A 17388-nucleotide genomic window follows, 5' to 3' on the forward strand; every position below is an offset into this window, starting at 1 on the left:
CGGCTGCACAGAGCCTAGCCGCTCGGCAGGTCCCATGGAGGCCCTTCTCTGTGAGCAGAGAGCTTCTGCCTAAAGCCTGACGTCCCGTGGTTCTGGGAGTGGGCTCTCCAGTGATAACTTCTTATCACTTGGCACCGGCCAGACACATTAAAAAACATTGCAGGTTTTCTTTGTTTGGTTGGATTTTGTTTTTTCAAAGATACCCAGTTGGGAGGCCCAGAGCCCCCCACTGGTGACCAGCCCCTTCCATTTCCACTTCTGCACCTCTGCAGTTTTTCAAGACCCCAGGGACCCAGCTGCGTTGTGGTTTTTGTAATTGGCCCCGGCAATACACACTGCAACCTGTTGGGTCACGGCTCTTGTATGTTTGATGGATTTGTGCGGGTGCTTTTGTATGTTTGATAGCCACAGTGTGAAAGGCTGGCCTCCACTGGTCATGTAACAGCTGGGAGGATGGGAGCAATGACTGTGTGTGTCTATAATCCAGACTAATAAAAAGTCCTGCCTCTGCGGGGGATTGTGAATACCCAGTGAAGGGGTGGATGAGAAAATGTCACCAACAGCACATTAGTACAGGAAAAAAAAAAAGGTTAAGCCTTTGGTCTGAGTCTAGAATGTATAGCTTGCTTCATCTCCCAACCATAATCACCGTCCAACTTCCCAGGACAAAGATGGCGATGTCAGTCTTTCAGAGTTCCCGTGGGCAAGCCTGATTTACAATCCATGGGTGAGAGATGGATTAACATGTCACATCACCTCGCAGCTAGGCACACCCTGTTTCTGACTTCCCTGGTTCTCCTCAGCACCTTCTGAGGCACGCCAGCTGTGGAGTGTGGGTCCTTAAGCTTGTGGCTTGGATATGGTTGTAAGGTAGTTTCCCGAAGGTTCATGTGCTGAAAGCTTGGCCTCCTGAATGCAAATGGTAAGCAAAGGCAGGGCCTTTCAGAGGTAGGGCTTGTGGGAAATGCTTAGGCTAGTTGCCCTGGGATGTTACATATTCTTGAGGGAAACTTGTGCTCTCTCAGGTGTTGAAAGAGCCCGCTGGCTTTTGAATTGCTCTCTGGCTTCTTGTTTTGGGACGTGATGACTTCCTTCTGCCATCAGCTATGAGGTCATCACCAGAGCGGAGCCAGTAAAGTTTAACTCTCTTCAGTGAGCCCACCTCAGGTATGTTGTTATATTGTCAACAGAGGTTATCTGGGCCTGTGGGAATAAATATATAGAACCCACTTAAGAGGGGACTCAGAGGGGAGGGAGAGGGTCTGGCTTTTATAAAACGTCCACTACCTTCCCCCTCAGAAGCGGCTGCCTCTGGCCAGGCAGGCTTACTGTAAAGCACACAATGGCATGCTGGAGGCATGGCCCCAGTCTGTGGGACCCAGAGGGAAATATGACTTCCATAGTCATCCAGTGAAGCTCTCTGAGCATGTGGTGAACAGAAACTCCGGGACAACACCAGGACTGTACCAGGATGTACTCTTTCAGAATGACGTCTTGATTATAAATCCAAATACTTAAGAGATTCACTAGGTCCTGAGTCACCTCAACCTCTGCTTCTACTGCCTATGTCTTACCGTTCCATTCTTCCTTTGGTGTCCTGCCTTTGTCTGAGTAGCTCCCCATAATCAGTGTTTGGTGAGATGATGGACTCACCCTCCCCAAAGTGCGGTTAAGCCTCTGGTCTGAGTCTAGAATGTATAGCTTGCTTCATCTCCCAACCATAATCACCGTCCAACTTCCCAGGACAAAGATGGCGATGTCAGTCTTTCAGAGTTCCCGTGGGCAAGCCTGATTTACAATCCATGGTGAGAGATGGATTAACACGTCACATCACCTCGCAGCTAGGCACACCCTGCTTCTGACTTCCCTGGTTCTCCTCAGCACCTTCTGAGGCACGCCAGCTGTGGAGTATTACCAAAGACATGGACATGCGCGTACTTAAGTCTTTGGCAGGCCCCCTCCTCGCCCCCAGAATCACACATATCAAACCCACCTAGGCCTCTGTCAATGGAAGGTCCAGCAGAGCCTGCAAACCAGCACTGGAAACTTTTATGTATTCTAATGATCCTCTAGCTGATTTAATGGGGGAGACAGTCGCTTCTCCAAGCTCAACAGCAATTTGCATTCAGAGCAGCTCAGCTGTCAGGGACCCGGAATGCTTTCGCACTGAGCATTTCCAAGTGACACGTGTGAACGCACATGCCACAAGAAGTTCAGCTCCCCAGTGAGGCGGGGGATGGTTCCAGAGCAGAGGGGACACAAACTTGGGAGACAAAGGTGCATACAGAATTGTTTTATTTAACTTAACCCATGTGGTACTTTAACTACTAGAAAAAAGCAGAGTAATAGAAACTCAAGTGGCCTTGGCTTCAGCCATTCAAAATAGACAAAGTTTCTTTTTTCATAATGTAAAGAATCCCGAGTATGTCGCAGTAACAGGAATAAATTCTTACAACAGAATATACAAAAACATTGAATTTTTTCATCTACTGATTTTTTTAAATATAAACAGAGGGGTTTTTTTTAGGAATAATTTATACACAGAAAGTTATTTTATGTAACAAATTGGCCATATTATTATCTTTTTAAAACTTTTTTCTCTTTTTTAAGAAAAAATTTTAACAAGAAAACTCAGAAATGCATTATTGGCGATGCATCTGTTCCATCTCGCCTTGATTTTTTTTTTCTTCTTTAAATCCCAGAGGTAGACAAACTCTGGCAAATCTCTCCCTCAACCTCACTGGCTTAGGAAGCAGACAGGTGACGTCACCAGGCAGGTATCTGTTCTACCTGTGTACATGTCTGCCCAATGCCCAACGTCCATGAGAAACTGAAAAGACAAATCCAATCCAACCCAACCCACCAATGGTTCCTAGACCTTTTTCCTGTAGAGTTAGACAGTTCCAGATGTTTTCAACAATGGTATCTTCTGGAACTGTAGAGACATGGCCAATAATGCACTGGGAGCCAAAGGACATGGATTTTTAACTCTTAAAAAAAAAATGGGGGACAGGGAGACATGTTGTGGTTTTTGTTAAGAGTTTGTTCTGTACTGGGAACATGTACCTTCAGCATTTGGCTTTAAATACAAGTAGGCACAGCCTTCACTGGAATCTGAGGCACCCTGTCAATGGCCCGCACATCAGAATTGTTTGTGTGATTACCGTGAAGCCGTTCTGCGTCCTGAAGCCCTCCCATCTCTGTGGCATCGCAGAAGTAGGACAAACACCAGCCACATGAGCCAGATGCCACCAGTGAACACCATCCCACATTGCTCAGTGGCCACACACTGCTACCTCCACAGCCAGCAGGGGTCTTGGTACTCTGCATCTGTGTGGGCTGCTACGCCCCACGGGGAAACGATCAGTGAAGATGATTCCTTCCCCAGCTAAGGGTTCCAAGACCAAGACACTGAAGAGTACAGGAGTACTTTCAAAACCACTGTCATTCTTTTTTTCTTTCTTTCTTTTTTTTTTTTTTTTTACAAACTAGAGCACATAGCATGTGGGAAAGAGGGTGAACCACAGCTTGGGTGGGGGTGGGGGAATTTTTTTTTTAATTTTTTAATTTTTTTTTGGTTTTTTTTTGGCATATTGTAAAGCTAGCTAGTAAACAAGTGTCAAAAAAAAAAAAAAGACCATAAACACATATTTGCACACACAGAGGGGGAAAAAGTGTTTTTAAATTATTTCCAGCAATTATAAACTACAAACATTTTATAAAATTATTCTATGTTCTTACAAAAATGCAATGAAACATTTAATTAGTTCTTGTAAACCAGATCTTCGTCAACTGACTACCCGTAATCTACTGGACTTAGAAGCAAGCCCTATTGGAAACGATAATGAGTGACTAATTAAAAAAAAAATGTTTACTGGAAAGATGCAGACACAAATGTGGACACACAAATCAGTGATTATGAAGTCCTCACATAAACAAAATAAAACCAATCCCTAGCACGCCCCAGACCGACAACTCCACTGGTAAGTGTGATGGAGTCTGAGTTCTTCAACACGAGGCTTAGCTCTAGGAGAAGTTTCCAGAGCAGGATGCTACGTTTATTATCTGAAACCAAATGCCCACGATGACGCCACAGCCTCGATGTAGTCTCACACCTTCAGAAACCATCACGTCCAAATATGGTCCATGCTTCTTCCAAGCCCTTTACGCTTCCGTCAGCAACTCTCTCCACGTCCTGATCCCAGTTACTATGGCTTCCTACTGCCTGGCCATCCCATCATTCTATCAAGGAATGTTGGTTTCTCTAAATAACCAACCGGCTGTCAGGGTCGGAGGCCCAAACCTGGCCTGTGCGAGGTTTCTATCTTCAGCACCTCTGGCTGAATACTTTCAGCAAACATCCCGTCCTGAAGTTCTCATTTGTACCAACACCTAGTTCAGAGTGGCGTGAGAAAGTTTTGACCATCGTTACTGGTTTGTAAGGAGTGGATCTCTCTGGTCCAGGTCTCCCAATGCTGCTGCTCAGCCCAGGAAATGAAAAGACAAACACAAAGTAAAAGAAAATAAAATAAATCCAAAACCATAAATTGATTACTGTTAAAAATGGGCCAAAGCATATCAATACGGTGGTCTTGTCACTGCAGGATGTTGGTTTAGGAAAAGAGTTGCCTCCAACACAGCGTGGCCACTCTCCGAGGACCCAACAATGACGACAGAGGGCCTTGGGTACGCATGCTGGCCTTCTCACCCACCTGAGCTTAGTGTGACTTTGCCACAGCAGCTTGCTTGCTTCAGGTACAGTCACTGCCAACAGAGGTGGGCTAAAGTGGGCTCCAGGAGCTCACACTTGGCTTAGAACTTGGCATCATACAGAGCTCATCCATCTGTTAGCCTATCCGGAAAAACACGACCGCATACCAAATACTGCCATCTGCTCATTTCACAACGATCACTTGTCTATCTTGTGAAGCCGCTTTCCCTACCTTCGAACTGCCCGAGTCCTAAGGAACAGGCTGGAGGGAGAGGCCGATGATGGCCTCCAACAGTCTTCTATGTTCCGGAGAGGAAGCCTCATTCCAACTAAGAGTCCATGTTATGACCTTCCTGAAAGGAGATGGGGTTCGACTGTGTCTCCACAACTCAGCTCCTGCTGCCTCAAGAAAGGGCTTTGTGGGAGAACACCTTAATGTTCACATCACCAGAACGATGTGCCTCAGTGGTTCACGTTACTTCAAGCAGTGTGAGCTGCTGTCAGGAAAGGAGGTTGCATGAAAAAGGCCGTAACTCAGCTTGGTAAGATTACTTGGAGCATATAGAGAAAAATCAGGAGGAGGTGGGAAAAATCAGCATGAAAGTAGGCTAGAACTGTGGATACGTGATGTCTCGCAATAGTCAAGATGGGTAGGTCGGTCCAGCAAAATGACTGCACCATCATACAAGCAAACTTTACTTTTTCTGAAGTGTTTTCTGGAGCATTTGTTATGATGGGCACTACACTGTTAAGTGCTCTCTACTTGAAAGAAAAAAAAATCTACATAAAAAAAACACCAAGAACTTGGACAATTAAAAAAAAAAAAACAACCCAAAAATGAACCAGCTGAATGATCTGTAGAAATCCAGTTATGGAAACTGGTAGGTATGTGCAAGAGAGGAGAGGCCACTATACCATGGGATCACCTAGAGTGTAGAGGAAGAAAAAAACCCTGATCAAACAGTATCTCCCAGGGACCCTGTGAGCTCTTAGGAACTCAGAGAAGGGCGGCAGTCTGGCAGGAGGAAAAGGACTCCTGAGCTTAACTTGAAGTACCGAACTGTTAGGCAGTTCTCCACACTGGGGGAGAAAAATCACCCACCCTGTTTCCCAGCTGAAGTCCCCAGGGCCTGTGAGAGCAGCTGCTGGAACTGAGGAGTGCACTGTCCACCCCTATGAGCAGCAAAGTGATGGGATGGACAAGGCAGAGCACAGGGGAGGCTGTGTGCCAACCACTGGCTGTCCAGCCTCAAGGAGGTTTGGTCAGTCCTTGTTTAGCCCTGGGGGGACAGGGAGGAGGAAGGAGGTACAGCAGCCTGCAGGGGGTGCAGGCTTTGACCTGCCCCCCTTTATCATACTGGCCTTCTTTCAGAAGCAGGGGGAGGGCAGAGCTCTCTAACTGCTGACATGGCTGTACCTGGGAGAGAAACCAATGCAAGACAGCAATGGCGGATGCCCCTGCCACCGTGCAGGCCTAGAAGAGCGGCAGAGGGAACCCACAGGACACCCTACATGTGCACACGTCGGGACTCTCAATCTATGTGTTGTTGGTGCCTCCTGCTCTCAAAACCTGGGAGTACCTGCTCTCTTGGGGATGATACATGTCGGTCATTCAATCTGTATAACGTTCTGTTCCAAGTCAGCCAGCTGAGGACGGGCAAGGGAACCCCTCCACCGGTGTGCTCTGGGCACATGGGGGTGCTGGGTTGGAAGCAGGGAAACCTGGGAGGGAACCAGGTGAGGAAGAGAATGACCAAAGATGCCCCAGGAAAGGTGAGCTTTTGGAGAGGAGTGGGGGAGGCTGAGTGAGTTAGTGTTGCTTTGACCCCAGAATCCAGCCTGGCCTCTCTCTGCTTCACCCGGGTATGTGGCCTGTGGTGTGGATGAGGTTACCAGTATCATTGGCCTACTGTCAGGTACTGAGAAGTGTGAGATGTATTGTTTTCTATATACCCACATGAAAAATAAGAGTGAGGTAGATAAATGTTTCAAAAACAAAACTCCCCCCATCAAAAACTGTCCCAGCGCTCTCTCTCTCTCTCTCTCTCTCTCTCTCTCTCTCTCTCTCACACACACACACACACACACACACACACACACATTTTCCTCAGTATTTAAATTCATAATGGGGGCTTCTCTACAGTGATTAAAACAGGTATCACAAAATAAATTAAAACTCCTACATGTAATACCTTCTTAATAACATTTTTTTTCTCTTTTTTTGTTAAGGGGAAACACTGTGGGGCAGAGGCTACTAAGAGCCGTGAGCCTGTAACTACAGACAAGCCAGAGAACTACAAACTTTCTTTTCTGTGTTTAATCTCCTGTCTGCAATCATCATCTTCCAGCTTTTTTTCTTGCTCATAATTGAAATATTTCCATCCCAGAAGCAACTCTCATGCTGTCACCACTCTGGTAAGAAGTATTAAAAACTCAACAGGACCGCCAGGTCCACAGGTCTGCCATTTTAGCTAAGGAACAGCAAAGGACCCCAGGGCTACCATGGGGTCAGCTCTGCTCTGTCTGCTGCTCAGACCTTCTGATCCGGGAATGGGCTCCAGAACGCCACTGAGGCTGCGGCTTCTGGCCACGGGGTGTCGGTACCCTGCACCTTGCTCACATGGAGGCCACCCATTCAGACATTCTGGTTTCAAAGACAGGTAGGTCGGTCTGGTGAGGGTGATGGCAGAGGGGCCGCTAGGTCATGCTCTGCTGCACCCTATGGACTCATCAGCTGTTTGTGTGTGTGTGCGTGTATGCGTGCGTGCGTGCGTGCGTGCGTGCGTGTGTGTGTGTGTGTGTGTGTGTGTGTATGGGGGACCAGAATGATTAAATATCCATACAAAAAAAATCCAAATGCCTACTGTCTGCAGTTAAAACTGCTATTGTATCCCCAAATGAGTATGTTTATGTGTGTGTCCCAACCCAACCAAGAAAGAGAAGGCAAGGGTGTGCCTTCTAACAATGGGGACTATAAACAGTAAACCAGGGGGTGTGAGATTTTTTAACCTTTTTGTTTCTGACCTGAGTTCGTGGCCTGTCCTGCATGGTAACAGACTCCAATGCTGTGTGCAGGGAAGTGTGGGAATCAGAGTAAGGCCCAGCAGGACCTGGATCCTGGCCTCCCATCCTCCTCCGTCCCCGACCAGCACTGCGCCCACAGGGCCTATGGGTTAGAAGATAATGAATGGGGCTGCAGGGAGCAGGGGAAAGGAGATGTATTTATAAAAAGGCATCCAACAGTTCATGGCAAATTATGTTCTAGAAGCATCAGTTACTGGAGAAGAGGAAGAAAAAAGTCACACTCTAGTACAAAGCATAGGAAGTTTCTTGGAGTGAGCGGAAAGGAAGAAAGGGTAGGAGGACCTGAAAGTTTCATAGATTAAATCCACAAAGATAAAGAACAAAAATAATAGCAGCTTTTTTTTGTTTTTTCCTGTACAGACGTATAGATGAATATCTGAACCGTAAAAAAGTTATAAAAGTGACATTGAAGACGATGTGTATGCAAATGTTTCACGGTCTACCATAGAACTGAGAGACCCATGAAGAAGTCCTAGTAACAGGGACCATGTCAACGCTGGGGTCCACTGCCTGCGCTGCTGCATGCTGCTGTGCTGCTGCCTGAAGCCCTTCCTTGCACATCTGCACCAACGGCTGGGCTGAGTCTCTGCAACCCCTGGGGGCCAGGAGGGAGCCTGGGGCAGGGGGAGGAAGCTGGTCTGAGGACCACCTTGACCCACAACCTGACCTTCAGGCTTGCTCATGGCCATCTCCTCCAGAATTCCTGGGGTGCTGTGGTGGGTGGGGTGGGGATAGGGGAGCCAGTTCAGCCGTCCCCATCTTCAGTGAGGGCAGGCTCCATCTTGCCCAGTTCTCCCAAACAGTAACCAAGTCGTCACAGAACAATGAGACCCAGGGGGGGCGTGGGCCTGAAGAGCACACCGGGGCACAGTGGAGGCATCGCCAACGTGTCCCTCGAACGGTATTATCGACTTGATGCCATGTGTCACCCCCATGCCTCTGGACAAAAGGAAATCAGCGCAGGGAGTGTGCGCATGAGAAAAAAAAAACAAAAAACAAAAAACAAAACAAAACAAAAACAAACGAACAGAACTTTGGCAAAATTTGGCAGCATGAAAATGATAACAACCATGGATGAACAATGGCCCTTTGAAAATTTCAGATGACCCTAAAAAGGTTAAAGATACAGTTAAAAAATTCCATCTCAGTGTGTGCATTTTTTTTCTCTCTTTTTTTTTTTTTTGTAAAGACCTACGGTGTCAGGCAGGTGTGTATGGGGTGATGAGGAGCCCCAGGGATGGCCATGAAGTCAATCTGAGGCTTCCCAGCTGGGCTTTCAGCAAACATTTTTCCCATTGTGAAGCAGAAAAGAGGGAAAGGAGAGAGTGGAAGTAGAAGAGAGGAAGAGGAGAGAGAAGGAAGGCAGAAGAGAAAGGCGGAGAATGAGGAGACTCGATTCTCGAGTGTCCTGTTGCTCTTAAGTGCTGTCCTTAAGGTTTGCAGAGGCCCATGTCAGTTAAGGGTTCGGGGAGGGAAATACAAAGCTGCTTGCATATCGAAAAAAGGAAGGTCCCAAATGTGTTTACTGCAGAGAAGCCGTCTCCCGTGGGCAGCAATGGCAGTTCTGGAGATCCACTGAGGTACAGGAGGCTTGTGAATAGATTGTTACGACCTGCTCTCCCCCTGCCCACCGAGTGGGCACACACGCTACTGTCTGCACGTGCTTCGGTGTCTGAGGATCAGCAGGTTGAAGACTGGGGCAGAGGCAGAGCCCTCTCGTTGGCGCGTCCCCCGTTCATGTGAGCATAAGGCTGTCTCTCATCGAAACTGGCGCGGAGGACCAGTACTCCAGGGCCCGGGCCGTTCTCGGCCTTGTGTCCTGAGTGTCTTTCAGGCAGAGGCAGGGAGGCTGAGGAGGCCGAGGGGTCCAGCGGCACACTCTCCATGTTCTCAGGCTCCAGCTCCAGCTCCAGCTCCTCCGGCTCGGGGGGCTTGTTCTCCTCACTGTAGTAGAAGGAGACCTCCTGAAAGCTGGGCTCCATCTCATCCTTGATGCTGCCGATGATCTCCAGGAAGGAGGGCCGCATCTTTGGGTTGTACTGCCAGCACATACGCATCAGTTCAAACCTAAGGGGGGAGACGGAGAGGGGCTGAGATGCAAGAGACCTCTGGCTGAGGTCAGGGAGGCCCAGACAGCTGGACCACCTCTGCACCCCTGGCTTCTCATCTGGACGCCTCTGGCATCACCCTACCATGTATCGTGCCCAGAACCCAGCCCCAGCCCCAGTGCCAAACCCAAACTCACTGCAGGTCTTGGTTCATGCAGAGCCCACCATGCCAGGGTCATATTTATGGTGGCAATACTAAGAAATAAAACAACCTCTTTTCTGTCTGAAGCATCTCTTCCCGCCGTGGTGCCAGAACCAGCCCCAGGAAACCTCCACTGTTCCACTAATGAGAATCACAGCTTCCCTGACAGCCATCGTTCTCTGTGCCCCCACCTAGGACATTTCTAAGCTTCTTCCTGGCACTAGGGTGCCCCTGGCAGCAGGCCTGAGGAAGGAGGCAACAGGGGTGCCAGACAGACGGACCACACATCCCAAGCTTGCTACCCAAGCCAGCACCTGCTCACTGCATGTCCCATGAAGGCAGAGCCCTGACCGCAAGATCCAGGCTGCCCCCCGATCGGGGTCCTAATAGAAACCTCCACTCAGATGTCAACAAGCCAGGGAAAGGCCAGAGCCTGAGTTTCTTCTACAAGCAAGGCCAAGGCAAGAACACAGAAAGCCCATGCCGCACCTCCATCTCTCCCAGAGGTCACAGACTTCCGAAGAGCCCCCCCCCCCCCTCGCCCCGGGTCACATGGGTCAGCAGCCACGCATGACAGAGGAAGGCTGCTCATGCAGCCACCACCCTGACCAGGAAAGGCCTGGATGTGGAGAGTAGAAGCGGCCCTAAGCAAGTGAAGGCCTGAATTCGCCACATCAAAGACTCCAGTCCCATGGCAGTGGCAGTCTTCCCCAGTATTAATGCGCAGAGATGGTAAAGCCTTCCTGAGGTCTGAGTGCAAACATTGACAGTGTGTGTAGAAGATGTCTGCTGTCACTTTCTCCCGCTGGGTATTTATGGCTTGAAGACTGCTTCCGTGCAGAGACTGCTCCCACAGAGATGAACTAAACCTGCCTCCTTCTCCAGCTGTATATAACAACCCCGCTTCCTTGTCCTTGCTTATCTGTAAGCAACAACGCTGACACCCCCCCCCCCACCCCCCCCCCCCCCCCCGTTCAGCTATATACAATAAACACGCTGAGCTCCCAGAGCCCAGTCCACTCAGCCCCAGGGTTCCTATGTCCACATGCTTGTGCTTGATTCCCTTGACGCCCCTAGTCAAGTCAGGGTTCTGGTACCCAAGCCGCACCGAGTGCTGCATCCAGGCTTTGACAGATGGACAGGAGAGAGAGAAAAGGAGTATGGGGGGGAGAGAGTTGGGGAGGGGGCTGTCACAATTCTGAGCAGGGGCCACCCAGCAGCCCTCATCCACAGGAATGTAAGACCAAAGTACCTTCCACCTCTGTCCCTGAAGAAAATTCAGTTTTGTTTTAAAACTCCTGCTCAACAGATGCTTTACACTAAAATCCACTAAATGGAACTTCGCAGACGCAAGAGTCTCACAGCACCCCAAACTGGCCTCTAGCATGGACTGGGTCAGGCTGATCACTCAGAACTAAGCATTCTAGGGGTTCAGGGGGCAGCCTGTTTTGGTAAGGTGAATTCTACCGGAGCAGAGCTGGTTACACATCACCTGTGGCTATTTAGCTTACAACCCTACAATATTGACTATCTATCCCTCTGGGGATGAACAACCCCCCCCCCACACACACACACAAGGTGGCCAATGCCTGTGTCAGAGGGACACAAGCTAGACCAAGACAAGGCTAACTAGTTATTTTCACTGGGGCCAAGTGATGGTCCCGGTGGTATATGCCAGGTTGCAGGTAGGCAGTACGAGATTTGGGCATGGGGGCCACATCAGTCTTCAGGAGCCAGAGATGTTTCTCTACTATGACAATGATCACCACCCTAAATTTATAGATAAGGAAAATTATCTATAAAACCAAGACATTTAATCATTTGTCTGAAGTCACACTAGTGAGATGGAACAGGAGTGAGGCTCTCTGTCCAACAATATAGTTGTACTTTCGTTACTTGAGGAAGAGTAACCATGGTCCCACCAGGAGACTGCCCTCCCCTGGCGCAGCTCACAGACAGATCTCACGAGAGGGCTGAGTCTGCATCGAGAGCAGGCAGGTAGCACGCTCCTTGCCTAGTCTGGTTAGGTACCAAAGAAGCCTGTTCTCCCAGTCCCCATCATTTCCCCCCAAATTAATCAAAACGGGATGTAAATACAACAAGGAGCTCATCTCTGTGGCTGGGCTGCAATTTCCTCTCTGGTCGACTGGCGTATTCCCTGAATAGAAAAAGAGCAACTGGGGGCAGGAACATGAGATACGCCTGGCTCCATGCCCTGTGGCCAGGGGTGGGGGTGGGGGTGGGGGCCGAGGAGGTGCCACCAGCAGGCCAGTGGTGTGGTGACATCAGTACACACAAGCCATGTGATGCCTGCTTTAAATCACTCCAGAGCCAGCCCTTCCAGGGCTGCCCATAAAAGGAAGTCTTTTTGCTCTGTGCGATTTAAGACCTTGTTTTATACTCTTTCCACAAGAAAACTCTCCAGGAGACTCTGGGATTAATAAAAAAACTGGTAAAAGGCTTCTTCTAAAAAAGCACATTTTAAAACGGCGGTGAGTGAGAGCTTTGTTTTTACAGAGCATACCCCTCTTGGAAGGTGTATACCCAGCTCTCCCCCACAAATGAGGGAAGGCTCAAGTGAAAGTCCTGCCCTATCTTGAAAGAACTTCCAGGGAGAAAGGTCTATCCCAGGGGTATATGCACCCTGTTATTTCCACCCTCCTCTCGGCTCTTGAGTCCCCAACCACACCCCATGTCCTGAACTGGACAGGCACTGGCAAGCTGGGATGTGCTCAGTAGCTCGTATCTACAGCCCTCCTGCCGCCGACTGTTAGCACTGTAGCACCCAGTGGTGACTCTAACCAGACTTCAGGAAGGTCCTACAGGGCTGAGAGTGAGTCCCCTTCTAGCATCCCCAAATAGCCAAGGATGTTTTGGGGCTACTTCTCAGCTAGGATCTGAAGGGAAGTACTAGACAGCCCAGGCGCTGGTACTTAGTTCGGGCCACGGCTCACCAGGCAGATATTGTCATCTGCCTATTTGGATCCTACTCAAGCAATTTATCTTTACAAAACCAGCCCCGGATTCCCAGCCACCTGGGGGGTGCCTGAGTCTGGGAAAGGAAAAATGCAAAAGCAGTCCGATTTGACTGAGTATTATGTCTCAGCTGCATCTGAGCTGGGGACGTCGAGCTAATAAAAAGTTCCAGTTCCTTCCTGAACCCTGCATCCTGAAGACTTGGCCCCTGAGTTTTTGTGGCTGGGCTCAAATCACCATCCCATCCTCAGCATCAGGGCTGGGACCTGCTTCAGGGTCTCCAGGTTCCGTGAACTCCGAGACTAGCCTCTGACCTCAGCAGGGTTAACAGACAAATCTGTGTGCAAGGCACTGAAATCCAGGGGTGTTGTGGAATATCTGTTTACACCGTCAAAATGTGTCTCTGCCTAAGGCACCTTCTGATTGGTTTAGTGAAGAGCCAAATGGCCAACAGCTAGGCAGGAGAGACTAGGCAGGACTTCCAGGCAGAGAGTGGAAACTGGGAAGAGGAATCTAGGAGCATGATTTCACCAGCAGACTCAGAGCAAGTCAGATGTGCTGTACTACAAAGAGGTAACCGAGCCACGTGGCAGACGTAGAGTGAAAAAACATTATGGGTTAGGTAAGTCGTAAGAGCTAGTTGGGAACAAGCCTAAGCTAGGGCCAAGCTTTCATAATTAATCATAAGTCTCTGTGTCATTATTTGCGGGCTGGCGGTCCAAAGACAGTCCGACAAGAAAGCATGTCACACGGGGTGGAGAGGGTAAGGATGGGCTCTGTCTACAGTGTGAACATGGAAACCAGTCCTGCTCCGATCTCACGGGACTTGCTAGATTAATTCGAACGGAGCCACGGCCCTGACACTCAGTCCAGGGTACCCTGGGGTTTCACGGCAGCCTTTCCTCTAAAGCTAGAACAATTTGTGATACTGGACACTTGGCTACTCCCGAAGCAACCTGGTTCACATGCAGGCACACTGAGGCCGCAACACACATGGCCAGGCTGGGCTGCTCCTGCCTCGGAAGGACACCACTGAAGCCCTTCTCTACGGGTGAGACCCAACAGGTTTCACACTGCCCTCAAGGGTGTTCATTTACTGCATCCAAAGAATCCTTTCCCAGAACACGGCTTCCTCTCCTCAGCAGCCCAGAGGATTCAGAAGGACACCACACTCCCCGCTGAAGCCAGCCTGTCTCCCTCCACTCTGTTCTGTTCTTAGAAAGGAGGCAAATCAGCCAATGGGGTTCTGAATGGCAAAGCAGAAATGCCTTCCGAATCAATCACTTCACATTCAAGAGCAGCCTCTGTGTGTACACTTCCTCCTCACTCGATGATGGGAACAGGAAGGCCACTGCCTTTCCCACGGCAGGTGGCTGCTTCCCAAGCATATTAAATTCATACCAAAAAGAAAAAAAAAATCCAGTCAGCTGGAGATGGATCAACTTCAGGAGTCCCATGGGTTTCTGAGACAAATGTTTGCCCCAGTATAAAAAGAAAGAAAACAATACCTCTCCTGTGACTAGCCCTAAACCACAGGAACGAAACTCACACCTGCTCTTTTGAACTGTTTCTCAGCTCTTGTGAAACATCGCTGATTCTAGTATCCAAATCTATGCTGATGTGCTACACCCTCAAGCAAATTTCTGGGCAGCCATGTTCATACACCTTCCTTTAAACTCTGCCCTGAATACCGACTAGTCTTACCATGGCCTAGTGTGAAGACTGCTGCCCCACTGAGGTGGAAGCAAGGCTGTGAGGGGTACCCTGAGGAGCACTTAGGACCCATGGAGCTTCGCTAGGTAAGCTCCCCTGCAGGGTGCAGACCTTCTGAGGTCAGTGTAGAAAGGATACTGTGGCAGTACTCTCCTTGAAGATGATGCCAGGGCCCAGCAGGCAATGGACAAGCCAGTGGCTCAAGACGGCCTGCTGCCTTTTCAATTTTGTAAGGCCCTTCTAAGTAAGACAAACAAAACACGAGTATTAGCCGGGCGGTGGTGGTGCACGCCTTTAATCCCAGCACTCGGGAGGCAGAGGCAGGCGGATCTCTGTGAGTTCGAGGCCAGCCTGGGCTACAGAGGGAGATCCAGGACAGGCACCAAAACAACACAGAGAAACCCTGTCTCAAAAAAACAAAAACAAGAAGGAATGGGACAAATTCAAACTTCAATATAAAAAAAAATATGAAGTTTTAGTTGGGCACCAATGACACAAGCCTATAATGCCAGCAGCAGGGGAGGCTGAGGCAGGAAGATTGCCCTGGGCTACATTCTTTCTCCCAAAGGCTCCCTACTTGCTGATTTCTGTATCTGGTTTACATCACTGTGGCAAGCTGAGGGGTAAGAGTGAGCATATGGTCCACAGCACCACAAATACTCTCCAGTCTGTTAGAGAAATGTCCTCAGTCTACGTGGAGGTCCTCAGAGAAGCCATGGCCTCACACGGTGCAAAGACACACCAGTGTCTACCTGAAGTAAATCTGACCTCCCCCGCACCCCCAGCCCCAGGTACAGGACTAAAGCCCTGCCTCAGAGATCAGCAGCAATCTCGAGAGCTCAGGCGAGTGTCTCTTCATCAAGCTGCTCCAGGCTTCCTTTAGGAAGTCTGTGAGAAGACATTTTCAACTAAATTCTGGATACAGGTAGGGAGATGGGGTGTCCAAATGAATTCATGGAGACTCCCTGAGAAGATCTGACCAGAGATGCAGGAGACCCAGTGTCTTTCCGTCTGTATGCACTGCACTCGGGGAAGCAGAGGTTTCTATCTCTAGTGGCTTTTCCTGTGCACACACTCGGCACTGTACACTGGTCCAGGCTACAGTCTGACTCCACAGTCCTGTCTATGAGGAGACACTGAGAACCAACATATAGGCTTGCTAATGGAATGGTGATGGCCTCACAGGGGCACATTCTCTGGTATCCTCTTTATAACATCCCCTTTTAATTCATGTAAGGGATCTATTGGATGGGTTAGGCTTTAGCTGGATCAATGTTCAGAAACAGCAGGTAATGAGCAAAACACCCATAGAATATACTCCTGGCATCATAGGGTGCACAGTGCACCCAGGCTCCCTTGGCCAGAGTCAGGGAAATCAATCCACACACACCTCATTCAGGGTCAATACTGGAACAAAACTCCAGGTGCTTTGGAGTAAGAAGAAGGCCTGTCTTTGCTGACGGGACAGTGATTTGTGTTTCTGAGGCCGTCTTTACTTATCCTTGCCTGTGAGTGGGTATGACTCTTGAATATGATGGGGTGTTTGACCAGGCTGCTCACCAGCTGATGCGGAGTTGCTCCAGTAGGAGACTATTCTGGGTGGATCTGACTTAAAGAGGAAAACAAGAAAAGAGAAGGCAGCTAGGTGCTGGGTTGCAAAGTGCGATGGGTGCAGATGTGGTGAGGACTGGGGTGGTCACAGACTCCAGGATCTCAAAACTGTCCCTAGCTGACCTCATTCCTACAACTGCAAGGGGCTAACTTCTACGAACCGTCTGATGGAGCCTCGCGTGGGACCAGGCTGGCCCACACCTTTACTGCACTTTCACAAGATTCCAAGCACAGTCACTCGCACCTCTGTGTGGGGTTCCTGGCCACTGTCCACACACCCAGCCTCTGTCCGTACATACCTCACCATCGGAGGCTCCATCTGAGTCCGTGTTTGTTGAGGAAGGGTAGGTAGATATGAGTGTCTTTTGCACAGACCGAGAAATCCTGACAATTCCCCTGGGATTCTTTCCCAAGTGAAGCTGAACCTGATTTGAAATGCGTTTCTAGAAAACTCCTATATTGGTCTTGACATATCGGTGGGAACCTACCTTGATGTTTACCCTGCCTGAAGGTGTGCACGTCAAAAACAAGTACACCCCTCACAAACTGTACCTGATGAACCAATCAGAATACCTTCTTATCCCCCTTGGAGACTCATTCTGGGAAGGTCCACTCTCCTGACCCACTGAGCCACCAACACTGGACGGCAAAGCAAGGCCTCCACTCAAGAGGCTGCAGACAAAACATGGATGCTGAATGCCCCACCAAGGCCCCTAGGTGAAGTTTCGTCCCCAGCCTGGCAACACTGGGGAACCTTTAAGAGGCGGAGCCTAGCAGGAGGGTGCCCTCAGGAGGATGACATCAGGACTGCAGCCTTGGAATGGCTCTTCTTCCCTCTCTACCCACAAATGAGACTGTCTGCTCTGACAGTCTTATTCCACCATCAGAGCTGCCTCGCCACCACAGCCACGGAACCCCCTTACACCCCTCCCCAACTGGGAGCCGAAGCAGATGCTTCTCCCCGTGAGCTGATTACCTTGGAGGCACTGCTGGAAGTCACGATGCTGAGCCCTGACGCATACATTGGCACCATGGGTACGCTA

The 17388-nt window shown here is 49.5% G+C and overlaps 1 protein-coding gene and 1 long non-coding RNA gene across 2 annotated transcripts in view; one reads left to right on the forward strand and one right to left on the reverse strand.

The window, feature by feature from the left end:
- The first annotated feature begins 559 nt into the window (after nucleotides 1-559).
- Nucleotides 560-9152, forward strand: LOC119086595. The gene is made up of 2 exons (XR_005089918.1): nucleotides 560-7371; nucleotides 8156-9152. It is a non-coding gene; the product is annotated as an uncharacterized LOC119086595 (long non-coding RNA).
- Nucleotides 3504-17388, reverse strand: part of Igf1r (insulin like growth factor 1 receptor) — a 292337-nt gene continuing 278452 nt past the window's right edge. The window contains exon 21 of the mRNA XM_028872783.2: nucleotides 3504-9862. Within this exon, the coding sequence (XP_028728616.1) occupies nucleotides 9475-9862 (388 nt within the window). The 3' untranslated portion in view covers nucleotides 3504-9474. The remainder of the gene's footprint in view (nucleotides 9863-17388) is intronic.

Source organism: Peromyscus leucopus, chromosome 1, assembly GCF_004664715.2.
Source record: "Peromyscus leucopus breed LL Stock chromosome 1, UCI_PerLeu_2.1, whole genome shotgun sequence".
NCBI lineage: Eukaryota > Metazoa > Chordata > Mammalia > Rodentia > Cricetidae > Peromyscus > Peromyscus leucopus.